This window comes from Saccostrea cucullata, unplaced genomic scaffold (assembly GCF_032062105.1).
Source record: "Saccostrea cucullata isolate Sc308-1 unplaced genomic scaffold, CSIRO_AGI_Scuc_v1 ctg8191, whole genome shotgun sequence".
NCBI classification, from domain to species: Eukaryota; Metazoa; Mollusca; class Bivalvia; order Ostreida; family Ostreidae; genus Saccostrea; species Saccostrea cuccullata.
Genome location: NW_026926905.1, coordinates 5,723 through 20,048, shown reverse-complemented (window position 1 = coordinate 20,048; position 14,326 = coordinate 5,723). Strand labels below are relative to the sequence as shown.

At 35.3% G+C, this 14,326-nt stretch overlaps 1 protein-coding gene across 1 annotated transcript; it reads left to right on the top strand.

The window, feature by feature from the left end:
* The first annotated feature begins 7,424 nt into the window (after window positions 1-7,424).
* Window positions 7,425-9,851, top strand: LOC134272869 (uncharacterized). The gene is made up of 3 exons (XM_062755037.1): window positions 7,425-7,777; window positions 8,585-8,818; window positions 9,796-9,851. The coding sequence occupies exons 1-3, from the start codon at window positions 7,441-7,443 to the stop codon at window positions 9,849-9,851; spliced, it is 627 nt and encodes a 208-aa protein (XP_062611021.1). The 5' UTR covers window positions 7,425-7,440.
* Window positions 9,852-14,326: the final 4,475 nt, after the last annotated feature.

Sequence of the window (14,326 nt, the reverse complement as noted above, 5' to 3'; positions counted from 1 at the left end):
CAGTATCATTGCTCCACTGAATAACTTATTGAAAGGCCATGAGACCAAGACTGGTAAGAAGCAGAAGGCACTCAGTAAACCAAACTCCAAGAAACCAGTACCATGGATTTGGATGGAAACGGAGGAAAAGGCTTTCCGGGACATCAAGGAAAAATTGACAACACCACCTGTCTTAGGGTATGCCGAATACAACAAGCCTTTTATACTACATACTGATGCAAGTTCCAAAGGCCTAGGAGCAATCCTATATCAAGTTCAAGGAGGTCAGAAGAGGGTGATAGCTTACGCAAGCAGAGGACTGAGACCCAGTGAGAAGAACTACCCTAAGAAACTACACAAGCTTGAGTTCTTGGCGCTTAAGTGGGCGGTATGTGATAAGCTACATGATTACCTGTACGGGAATCAGTTTGAGGTAATCACGGACAACAATCCGCTAACTTACATATTCACCAAGGCCAAGCTTGATGCAACAAGCCAGAGATGGGTAGCCAGTCTTACTAATTATAACTTCCAGATTTCATACAGAAGTGGAAACTTAAATGCAGATGCTGATGGTCTATCCAGGAAACCAGTGGTTTTTAAGGACACGGTTAAGGCTCTTTGTAATGCTGCTTCAGTACAGATACCATGTTGCCAGAGTGTTTCCGAGGAAGATGCCCCTCAAGCCGCGGATGAGGAGATTTTCCCCAGCGACACACTCAGCAGTCATGACTGGATAGAAGAACAGTCCAGAGATCAAGCCATCAACAGAGTTCTACAGATCCTGAAAAGCGATTTCCGACCCAGGGGAGGAAATATACGGAAAGAATCTCCAGATTTTCAGAGGTACATGAGAATTTTGAAGAAGCTGCAAGTGGTAGATGGAGTTCTTTGTAAAACCGCTTTCCAGGATGGTAAGAGATCTTATCAGTTAGTTGTACCAGAGAGTTCTCGATCAGTCGCATTACAGGGAATACATGATGATGTCGGACATCCAGGAAAAGATAAAACCCTTTGGTTAGCCAGACAGAGATTTTATTGGCCAGGCATGGAGAACGACATCACTAGGAAGATAGAGACCTGTAATAGATGTATATGTAGTAAAACACCTGTGAGACCTGCATCAGAACTTATACCGATTGTGACGACAAGACCCATGGAGTTAGTTTGCATAGATTTTCTGAGTTTAGAACAATCCAAAGGAGGCTTCGAGAGTATTTTAGTCATAACGGATCACTTTACTAGATTCGCTCAAGCCATTCCATGTAAAAATCAAACTGCTCATACTGCAGCTAAAGCTTTATTTGATAACTTCTTTCTACATTACAGCTTTCCTGAGAAATTACACAGCGACCAGGGACGTAACTTTGAGTCGAAAGTAATCCAAGAACTCTGCAAACTCCTAGGAATAAATAAAACAAGGACTACACCGTACCACCCGATGGGAAATGGCTCACCTGAGCGATTCAACCAAACACTCATCAAGATGCTCTCAACACTCAACGAGAAGCAGAAGTCAGACTGGAAATCCCATGTTGCTCCACTTGTTCAAGCCTACAATGCGACCAGAAATGATGCAACGGGATACACTCCACACTACCTGATGTTTGGTTGGCATCTTAAGCTTCCCATAGACGTATTCTTTGGTATGGACTTAGAACATGAGAGAGGAGATCATCATGGCTATGTTGAGAAACTTAAGGACAGGATGGTGTCAGCATATAGACATGCCTCTCAAGAAGCTAGGAGAATATCCGACAAGAACAAGAATCAGTATGACCAGAGAGTAAGGTTCTGTAAGCTGGAGATTGGAGACAGAGTCCTTGTGCGGAAAGTAGGAATAAAGGGAAAGAATAAACTAGCGGACAGATTGGATTCAGAAGTTTATGTCATCACAGAAATTCCAAATCCCGAGATCCCTGTTTTCAGAGTGAAGAGTACTTCTGGACGAGCCACAAAGACACTGCACAGAAATATGCTGCTACCATTTAACCAGATACCAGCATGTGACATTGATGAACCTGTTGTTCATAGGACACCTGTGACAAGGAGGAACAAGAAGCCTAAGAATTCTGATGAACTTCTGGAGTCCGATTCTGAGAGTTCGGATGATGAAGTAACAATTGAAGTGAAATCAAGGATACCCAGAAATAGAGATGAGTTTAGCAAAGAATCATCAGATCAACACAGTGTATCAAGATCTAAAGTTTCTAGTGTATCAGATGGTACTAATCAAAATATTTCTTCATTTCAGAATTCAAGTCCTTCATTTCAGAGTGTGAGTTCTCCCAGACAGTCAGCTTACACCAGTGAGTCAGTCAGCAGTAGTACCAGAGCTTCTGTGAGCGGTCCACATAGTCAGTTTATTTCAGACCAATCACAGTCGCCTTTACCGATTTTGCCGAGACGGTCGACCAGAATGAAAAAATTCCCAGATCGGTATGGGGAATGGATAATGTAAACGGTTTTTTTTATGATATTGCTTTATGCCGAGAACCGATTTTTATGCTGAAAACTGCTTTTATGCCGAAATGTTTTTATGATGCAGTTTACCCGGGATTTTAATAAATAAAACTAAAAAAAAAATTAATATTATAATAATGACCATATTCATTATTCCCCCAATCCTTAAACTTGTTGTATATGATAACTTTGACATAAGTTTGTGTCTTGTGTTTATGGGATTAGCTCTTAAAAGTTGTAAAACTTTAATGAGGTATATTGAGGTGTATTTGGGTGTAAAGACGTGTAAATAGTTTCATGACTTATGTGTCATATGGAGGAATTCATTGGTCAGGTATTCCTACATTGATTGGTACATTTGTGTATTATGTGTCTTGTTGATGTTTGAAGTTTGATGGTCATTGATGAGGTTTTAATTTAATTACTTGATTTCATTGTGGTGAGTTGTATCAGGTAAATTGGTTTTTATTTATATTTCATGGTTACTATTATTGTACATACTTCTTTGGAAATGTCAGGAGCCATTTCAACGAAGAGGGGGAGTATGTAACCAGGGTTATGTATTTAATGCCGTATTATACTTGCGCTGTGTATATGTGAGAATGTGGTGTGTAAGACTTTGTGTGAATGAGGTTGTTGTTATTTTTAGACACAGGACAGACGGTCACATGACTTTATCCTATTCACCAAATTCCCGCTTTCACGCACTAACATCGGGCACTCTGAGCCTAGCCGTTGAATTGGTTAGATGTGTACTCTACAATATCATTATACAGATAGTAATATTTGTGAATCCCTGTGTGTGTCCCGGTAAGAAATCTATTCTAAAGTAAAGTTTATTATGTTTTAATTATCTGTCTAAATGTCTGTCTATGTGTCGTCTATATGTTGTGTGTAATTGTAATATTTCAGGTTTTTGACGTCTTATTTCAACATTAATAAATATAGTATTGAACCTGAACCAGATTGTCATTTCTGATGTTTTACCACTGGCTACAATAGTTATGTGAAAATAGTTTTGTACCATGTTTTTTTAATGTAAGCAATAAGAAGCATTCTAAACTTTTGATAATTAAACAAGAATATGGGTAAACATTAAGAGCTTTTCTCTGTAATGACTTGTCAAATAGTTACCCTCTTTTGTATACTATGGGTCATCCCTTGTATATTGTGCTTCATGTTAACCAGTTAACAAACATTAAAGACTGATTATTACAATAAATATACATATCTTAATTATTCAAATTTACTAATTTGAATTTAATGCTTTCTCAATTGAATAATAATAAAATTTTCAAACAGGTGTACATGTATCAATTTGTTCTTTTCAAATTGTATAATATTACTAATATTATAATATTATATTGTATTCTATCTGAACTGGGTAGACAACCAATATCTGTTTTGCTTGTATAACTGTTTTGCTTGTTTTGTCTCCCATTTTTCCTTATTACACTCACCCCACCTATTTAGAAAAACGATGGCGCCTACCTGATTATTTCCATCAATTTCCTCAGTGACATTAAGCATGTTCAGAAAAAAATATATTAAAATTTTGCATTTTGATTCTGGCAAAAAAAATGAAGTATGTCACATAAAAGACAACACGTGTATCTAGATAAATCCTCTCGACGTAAATAAAAGATATATACTAGAAAATATACTTTGAATATTTTATTTAGTGAAATTGTTACCGTATTTTTATACAAATATTACTCATGTTTCGACATGGGGATTCGTCAAAGACAGGTGCGTCGTATGCATTATATTTTGGATCTAATTTACAGAAAATCTCAACATTTGAATTTAATTATCATTTTTTTTCAGGAAGTTTTCTTATTCCGTATTTCAAAAAATGCATTTTTATTAATGACAGCTGTTCATGAAAGTTTTTTTTCAGAAGTCGAATTCAGAATTTTTTTTCCCATAATTATCGTCTTAAACATGTGAGGTAGAAGTGAGTTGTCCTCTTACTCTAAAAATGATATATACATACCCCTCTGGGATCGATGTTTTTAGTGTGTGTACATGTAAAACATGGTTTGATGGTTACATGTATAGCTCTTTCACAGGCAATGCTTTATAGCTCACCTGAGAAGAAAGCTGAAGTGAGCTTTTCTTATCATCCGTTGTCCATTATCCGTCCGTTCGTCCGTCTAGCTGTCCGTCAGTCCGTCTTAAAACTTTTTTTACATTTTCAAATTCTTCTCAAGAACCACTGGCCCAATTTTAATCAAACTTGGTAAAAGCATATTTTGATAATGGAAAGGTTATAATAAAGTTTATAATAAAGTCTTAAAATTAAGGCCAACTTCCCTTCTAAGGGGAAAAAATGAAACGACAAAAATAATGTTATCATTAAACATCTTCTTCTCAAGAACCAGCGGGCCAGGTAACCAAAGTTATTCAGGTGAGCGATATGGCCCTTGGGCCTCTTGTTTTCTTTTTTTTCAATATGGGCACACACGTTACTAGAAAAAAAATTATTGGAAAATATAATTCGAATAGTAATTGTTATTTTTCTGTTTTAAAATTTTGCTGTAATGAATGAGCCCAATGTATAAAGCACGATTAACTGTCCTACAATGTATTTTTGGCTTCTTCCTGGAAAACTTCGATCCATGGTAAGGTTTAGATTCAATTTTCAATTTGAAATCATGAACATCCTTTTTCGATGGGAATGTAAAATGAATCAATGGTCTAAAGGGTAAGAATCACCAACAAAATTTATTCTAAAGTCCTCTTATTATCATGATGTTTATTCATTTCATTAGTAGACATTTCATTTGTTTAAGGCTGCATATATTAATCATCATTCATGTATTGTAAAGCCATCAAAAGTTACACTAGTCTAATTTTATCTCTTTAATATCACAAACACATTTAGAGTCATAAACATTTTTGTTTGTATTTCTTTTTTCCTGTTTTGTGGACTAGGTTTTCAAAGTTCAGCTATCACTAAACCTCTCATATTTTGTACATGGTCATAATCATTCATGTCTGGCCTGTCCGTCCTTTCATGTAGGTGGTTATATATATCAGAATCTCCATAGTCGACTTCTCCATCATTTGTGTTTTCTTGTGTATATATGACTTGTTCCTTAAAAAACATTTTATAGACGTAAACAACAGTTTATTGAAGGTATATGCATACTCGTATATCAAATACACCCAAACACAAATATTTTACCATAATTGAAAATGAGGCCTCTGCTTCCATGTGGTGAGAAGAATTCATATCATTTTCATAGCTCACATCATTAACAATCAATAACTTTTTTACACCTGAAAAAAAAATCTTATGAACAAAATCGTGAAGAAAATGTACAAACAATATATAGTTTAAAAAAAACCGATTTAACAAGAGTCATTTTCCATATATGGTTAAAGTTAAGAATCAAACCTTCTTAATATTCTTTGAAAAAAGACAATTGTAAATTTAATCAATTGATTATGTGTATGTCAATATTGAAATGAGACAAATAACTGAAACAGTTATACCTAGAGGGTCTACACCAAAAAAAAAATTAATTCTTTATGAGCTCCATGGACTGACGCCTTCTTAAAATTATTTCCTGAGATATCCTTATGCAGAAAGAACAGCTGAGGCAACCCAATTATACTCGTAGATTTACTTACCTGGTCATTGGTCATTTGCAAAATTATTTTGTTAAAACACATTCTGATTGCAAACACAGTTAAGTACACTGATGTTGAAATCAAATTAAAAGATGCTTTTTGTTTATGTGATTGACAATATCAATGAGGTTTTTGGATACCAGGTATATTATCAGACCTATTTTCATGCATGAAAAGAAGAAAACACTTGCTGTGGCCTTCAACTCAACATTTAGATATATCGACGAAGTATTATCAATTTATAATAGTAATTCGTCGATACGATAAACCTTGGTGAGCTGAGATGAAAGATATCACAGAGTCTGACTGATCTGTTTCATACTTAGATATTCTACTTGAAAAAGACATTAATGGTAATTTAACAACAAAGCTTTAAGATAAACGTGATGACTTTAACTTTTCTATCGTCAACTTCTCTTACATGTACTTATGCAGCAATATAACTCTATCAATTGCATACAAGTATATAAATCTCAGTGAATTCGATACGCAAGAGCATACTCTACGTATGTACAATTTCTTAAACGATGTTAATTATTGACAAGAAAGTTGATGGAACAAAAATATCAGCAATCTCGTTTAAAGTCATCACTTCGTAAGTTCTATGGTCGATATAATGACCTTGTCAGAAAATACAATTTATCATTCAGTCAAATGCTAACTGACGTTTTTCATACTAATTGTAAGTCCATTATTTATGTATTTATCAATGTTGCTAATAACACGTGTTCGTGTTTATTTATATCTGTAATCTATTGGCTGTAATGCTGGTCACCTTGTCAGGTGACATTTAAATATTCATTGCACGGGTTTTAACTGACCGCTGTTAGCACAGAATATTCTAAAGCCATTCGAAGGCTCTTTTTAGTGCATATAACACGTCTTTTTTCACTCTCTATTTCCACGTAATATGGGCGATTCGGGCGATGAACTGACTTTGGACACAGATAAATTACCGAAAGACAGCACAGGAGGGAACTCTTCATTGGAAATCTCGGACATTGTTAAACTCTTCACGGGAGTAATACAGTCTCAATTCAAAACTTTCTCGGGACAGTTAAAAGCGGAGCAGTCTGAGTCCATCTCGAAGAAACTCAAGGAGAATTCTCTTCATAAGATAAAGTCTGAAGGCAACCGAATTCAGTTTGAATTTAACGCCGAATTATTAGAGGGTTTAGAGAAGCTAGAGTCGAGAGCCTTTGATTTAAAAGATTCTGAATCATTGAAAATCATTTCTGACTTGTGTAAAAAATTGAAAACGCGTCAAAAGCATATACGCATAGCTGATTCATCTCCCGCGGGCTGGAAAACTGTCAATTTGCAACGAATACCAGTGTAATGAAATCGCAGACAACTCCGATGATGAAAAGAAGATACGCAGTGCCGAAAACAGGGCCCTCAGACATCAGAAGCAGAACAAGAGATTTCAGCCTTACGGGACACAGAAAACGCCACCAGCGGCAGCTGCGGGATCTCCGGCTCAGCTGGCTCTTCCTGGGGCTACTAGTACTTTTCAGCCCTTTCCTGCCTTTCAACAGCAGCAACAACAGCCATTTCTCTACGGCCAAAGCAGAAACAAGCAGTCAAGGAGACAGCCTATGCCCTACGACGTTTGCTTCGGTTGTTTCGGAACAGGGCACTGGAAATCCAACTGCCCAAAGGGAAAGACCAATCAAAGTCAATGATAAGTATACAGGTTGTTTGACTTGTGTTCATGAAAAGAGTCATACGGAACAAAGTATTAAACATAGTCTAAAAAGGCATTACAGTAAATGGGAACAAATTGGGGCTTTTCCTTACATTTTGAAAGTAATACATTCTGGTTATGAAATTCCTTTCCTCTCTTTTCCGCCATCTATGAATTTTAGAAATAACAAATCTGCAGAGATTAACGCTGAATTTGTCACATCAGAAATATCCCAGTTAATCAAGACAGGTTGTGTTGTAGAAGTTACACACAGACCATATATTGTAAGCCCTCTTAGTGTCGCGGAAAACAGGTCAAAAAAGAGGTTGATACTAGATTTGAGTAGACTGAATTATTATGTGAAATATGAGAAAATAAAGTTTGAAGATTGGAAAACAGCCCTGGATTATTTTGAGAAAGATTGCTATTGTATAAAATTCGACCTAAAATCTGGCTATCATCATATTGATATTTCTGAAAGTTTCCAGACATATCTTGGGTTCTCATGGAACGAAAAATATTATCGTTATACTGTACTCCCGTTCGGCTTGTCATCTGCTCCATTTATTTTTACAAAAAGTCTTAGACCTATTGTTAAATTCTGGAGAAAGAAGGGTATTAAGATAGTTCTTTACCTAGATGACGGTTTTGTGTTTGCCCCATCAAAACAGGAATGTTTTTCAGTTTCTGAATTCATTCAAAAGAGTTTGTCTGACTTTGGGCTACTTATAAATTTTGAAAAATCTGTATTTTACCCAACTCAGAATTTGGAATGGTTAGGAATTTCTTGGGATTCACAGTCATTTTCTATTTCAGTGCCTACAAGACGTTTGGACGATACAGTGGCTTCTTTGCAGAAACTAGTGAAGAGTTTTCCTAAAGTGACGGCCAGAGAGTTGGCAAGAGTGGTTGGAAAGATTATGTCAATGTCACCAGTGATGGGTAACATATGTAGCATTATGACAAGATTCTGTTCTATAGAGATAGCATGTAGAAAGTCATGGGACGATATTATTGTATTCACACACAAGAACGAGGTTCTAAATGAATGTAATTTTTGGTTGCAATGTATTTACTCAGAAAAAACAAGATATTTACACACACCGACAAAGAAAAGTGTGATTATTTACTCTGATGCGAGTAGTCTAGCTTCAGGAGCGTACACTGTCGAAGTTGATTCAAAAAATTTTTCACTTAATGTGGAAAGAGTTTGAGAAGGGTATGAGCTCTACTTGGAGAGAGCTTCGAGCGATTGAATTAGCTTTGGCTTCATTTAAAGATAGTTTAGTGAATAAAGAGGTGAAATGGTTCACTGATAATCAGAGTTGTTTAAAAATTGTTCAGTCTGGTAGTATGAAACATCATTTACAATCTCTTGCTTACAATATTTTCAAAATGTGTGTAGAACAAAAAATTTCAATTGACATACAATGGATTCCAAGATTACAAAATGATAAAGCTGATTTTCTTAGCAATATTATAGATCACGATGACTGGGGCGTTACTGCTACATTTTTCGAATTTGTTAACAACTTGTTCGGAACTTTTACTGTTGACAGATTTGCAAATTATAACAATTGTAAGTTGGGACGGTATAATTCAAAATTTTGGAATCCTGGCTCAGAAGCTATTGACTGTTTTACACAAAACTGGGAACACGAAAACAATTGGTTAGTGCCACCTATTCACCTAGTAGTTCGGGCTATTAAACATCTAATAGCATGCAAGGCTTTCGGGGTCTTAATTGTTCCAAACTGGCCCTCCGCTGTTTTTTTGCCATTTATTTTTGATAAAGATATGACGTATAGATGGTACGTTAAAGATGCTTTACTATTCAATGATTGTACAGACATACTTATTCAGGGTGATAACAAAGCGTGTTTGTTTGGATCAAAAAATTTTACTTCTGGGATAATGGCAGTAAAGTTGGATGCAAAATCCTAATATAGAACGCTATATAGAGTTTGTTTATATACTCATGTTGAGATCAGAATGTAAATATAGATACTTTTTGAGGTGTATTGCAGATGAGATGGGTCCTGGTACACCAGATGTTTATATTGGTCAGATGTATTGCAGATGATTTATGGTCCTAATACATCTATTAAGTCGGTGTATTGCAGTTGATTGAGGGTCCTGATACACCATAAGAAAATGTGTATTAATAACGTCAATTTAATCTTTGTATTCCGTTTTATACAATTTTCATATATATTTAAAATGGGACGGTGGTCTGATAGTGCGAGGATTGAGGATCAGCGATTACAACAACTTAGGGACTTTTTACCATCCTACTGCCTAAAATCCAAAGCATCGAACACATCAAGTCAATACAGGTACGCATTCAATGCTTTCTGCAGATGGTGTGGGGCTTTTCTGCCTGCTATTTCTGCATTACCCGCAGCGGATGAACACGTGGCTCTCTATATAATTTCCATCGCTAAAGATTACAAATCTTCAAGTAAAATTCAATTAGCTACACACTCTATTAGTTGGGCACATCAGCTAGCAGGGCTAAAAGATCCATGTGAATCCGTTTTAGTGAAATTAACAAAGGAGGGTGCAATAAGAGAGACTTCCAAGCCAGTTGTAAAAAAGGAACCGATTACACCAGATCATTTGAAGTTATTGGTTCAGAGATACAAATCAAACAATTTATATAATATGCGTACTTTATGTTTGTGTTTGTTGGGTTTTGCAGGGTTCCTCAGATTCTCGGAGCTCGCTAACATTAGACTTAATGATATATCATTTGACGATGTGTGTATGAAAATTAATATTGTGAAAAGTAAAACGGATGTTTACAAAGAAGGGCAGGAGGTGTGTATTGCTAGAACTCATGGTGACACTTGTCCTGTACATATGTTAGAAGAATATATAAAATTGCTGGGTGCTGAAGTTGATTCATCAGAATATTTATTCAGATCTTTGTCATTTTGTAAAAATACAAGTGCATATAAAGTTTGAAGAGATAATCGCCCTTTGTCTTATACTAGGGCACGAGAAATTGTCTTGGATGCTTTTGAAAAAATAGGTTTAGATAAGAGCAAATTTGGTCTTCATAGCCTACGGTCAGGCGGGGCAACTTCCGCTGCAGCGGCTGGTATAAGTGACAGGTTGTTTAAAAAGCATGGGCGGTGGAGGTCAGAAAAAGCTAAAGATGGCTATGTGAAAGAAAACATTCAGGATAAATTATCTGTAACCAAAAACTTAGGTATATGAAATTCACATGATTATACAAGTCATTCTCTTTCGACTCTTCTTTGTCTTTCGAAATAAGTAAACTGCACTATCAGAGCGCTTCACATCTTAATATACGTGTTTGTGTTTATTTTATAAATTATTTATGTTCGTTTGAGTGGCACGAATAAGAACATAAATGTATTTATCAATGTTGCTAATAACACGTGTTCGTGTTTATTTATATCTGTAATCTATTGGCTGTAATGCTGGTCACCTTGTCAGGTGACATTTAAATATTCATTGCACGGGTTTTAACTGACCGCTGTTAGCACAGAATATTCTAAAGCCATTCGAAGGCTCTTTTTAGTGCATATAACTGAATCCCCACCCACCCGCCCTTGCTTTACATGTTTTAAAAAGATTTTATATTTAAAAATCTTACTTTATTTTGTAGAAAGGAAGACAATTAAAGAAGGTTGATATGTATTTGTAACAATCTGTGTATTATAAGTAAACTGCACTATCAGAGCGCTTCACATCCTAATATACGTGTTTGTGTTTATTTTATAAATTATTTATGTTCGTTTGAGTGGCACGAATAAGAACATAAATACACTGAATTGACAATGGATTTTTTCTGTTATTACCTGATCATGACAAGGAGCACAGTTCAGCAGGGGATCCTCACTCCTCCATAGCACCTGATCCCACCTCTGAGGTCTGTGCTTGCTCTGTTCCTATTTAGTTTTGTTTTATGGACTTTGATATTGAATACTGTTCGTTAATATGCATATTCCTTCTTCAATGGAATTTTAATAAAAACAAGATGTGTTTGGGAAACACTGATGCCCCTGTGGCGACCAAGTGAGAATTAAACTTTTCTTAAATGCAAATATTATTATATATTGGTACTCAAAGTACTCCTAACTGGAAATACAATTGTGTATTTTGAAAACTCTATCACCATCTGTTCCAAAGTTATGGCCAGGTTAAAGCTTTTTCATAAGACAGAAGTCTTTAAGATCAAGGTTAAAAGGTCAGAGGTTAGTGGTATACAATGAAAGGTCAATGAAACACAAAGAATATATATGTGAAGTATGGAAGCCCTAACCGTTAAAAGATTAAGTCCAAGATTAAAAAGATTTTATAAGTAGGTCAAACTCTAAGATCAAGTACAGAAGGTCAAGGTTATTGGTATTTAATGAAAATGTAAGCCCTAGCCCTTTAATTAAAAAAAACCTGAGCTGAAAGCTAAAGTGAGCTTTTCTGATCACACGTTGTCCGTCTTCCGTCCGTCCGTCTGTCCGTCCGTCTGTCTGTAAACTTTTCACATTTTCGACTTCTTCTCAAGAACCACAGGGCAAATTTTGACCAAACTTGGTACAAAGCATCCTTGGGTGAAGGGCAATTTAAGTTGTTAAAATGAAGGGACATATCCCCTCGCAAGGGGAGATAATCAAGAAAAGACAAAAATAGGGTTGGATCATTAAAAAATCTTCTTCTCAAGAACCACTGGGCCAGAAAAGCTGAAACTTATGTGGAAGCATCCTGGGGTAGTGTAGATTCTAAATTGTACAAATCATGACCCCCGGGGGTAGGGCGGGGCCATAATGGGGAATCAATGTTTAACATAGAAATACATGTACATAAATCAGGTAAAATACATATATCTTGTAAAATACATATATCTAATACTAGAGATCTTCCCTTAAGGTTTACTTTAGATGGTCTTTTTTGATGTTGATGTTTTTAACGATTCAATTTCTTAAAATTAAAAATCGCATGGATATTCCCAAGAAAAAAACTGGTTTACTAAAGTGATCACTTTGATCTTTGACAAACTTTATCGAAAACTTTGACACTTTGGAAAACTTTATCCAAAACTTTGACACATTGAAAAACTTTATCCAAAACTTTGACACTTTGAAAATTTTTATCGCAAACTTTGACACTTTGAAAACTTTATTTCAAACCTTGACACTTTAAAAATCTTTGGCGAAATCTTTGACACTTTGAAAAACTATCGAAAACTTTGTTACTTTGGCAAAAACTTTGATACTAAAAATTTGACGCTATGAAAAACTTGGCGAAAATTTGGATACTTTGAAAAACTTAATCCAAAAATTTGGTGAATACTTGGACACTTTGAAACACTTTATCCCAAACTTGGACACTTGGACACTTTGGAAGAAACTTATGAAAAAATTAGCCATAGTTATTTTTCTGTTAGGGATGATTGCAGTTTTCAACTGAATTTCCTTTGGTTTTTCGCTCTATTTCTTGAAAATTCTTATTTTCAATTTATAATCCTAAGATTTTGTGAAATGTAAAATATATGATTGTATTACTATTTTTCTTTATTTTATAATAAAGGACAAAGTCCGGGTCCTTGTATCTGTTGTTCAAAAGATTTGGCCAACGTAAAAGTTCAAAATTTTTGTGTTAAAGTGGGTCAAACTCTAAATCAAAGTAAAAAGGTCAAATTTGGTGGTACCCATTGAAAGGTCTTGTCACAAGGAATACATATGTGAAATATGAATGTCATAGCTAAACTAATTCAAAGGTAAAGCAGGGTTAAAGTTTTTGCGGACAAACAGACAGAGAGACAGACAGACGGACGGACACGACAAAACTATATATCCCCAAAACTTCGTTTACGGGTGCATACAAATGAGAGAAAGTCAAACTTTATTGTCACATGATATCTATATATGTTGTATTTCATCGAGCTCATGACATTATTTATTGAACAGCCCTCGTAGGGATATTTTCACTGCCTTGCATTGTCTGGGGTTTTGTTGAGATAGAAAACTGTTATTATTTATGTAACCCTAGTGATCTTGCTAGACTACCGCAATAGTTGAAATATAACAAACAATGCATGCTGAGTGAGAATTATCATTTATTAAATGACAATAAGTATATAACACAGATAAAGTTAAGGGGAGATCACCGGGATATTTCCTGAGTACAGCTGAGAACAATAAATTTATTTCATTATTTAAAAACAATCGGTTTTCATACAAAGTGTTCAGCCATTCCTTCTATACTGAACTCATTATTTTATTTTCAAAAATTCCCCTTTCCTTTTTCTGTGAACAAACCTACTTAAACATGTTGGGGAGAAAAGTGAATTCCGCTATTATACATGTATATAGTGGTATTTCACTGTTATAGTGAAATTATGCTATATTTCCCGTCGTGGATACCCTCAGTTTCATCCGATACTATGCAAGGCGTTTGAACCGCAAGTCATGGTGGGTAATAAAATGAACAAAAACTGTCATGCTTGCATGTTTTGAATTTTGATTAATTTTCTACCGTTGCGTTTAATAATGCGAGCACTCTTTTTTTTAAAGGAAGTTGCAAATCCAT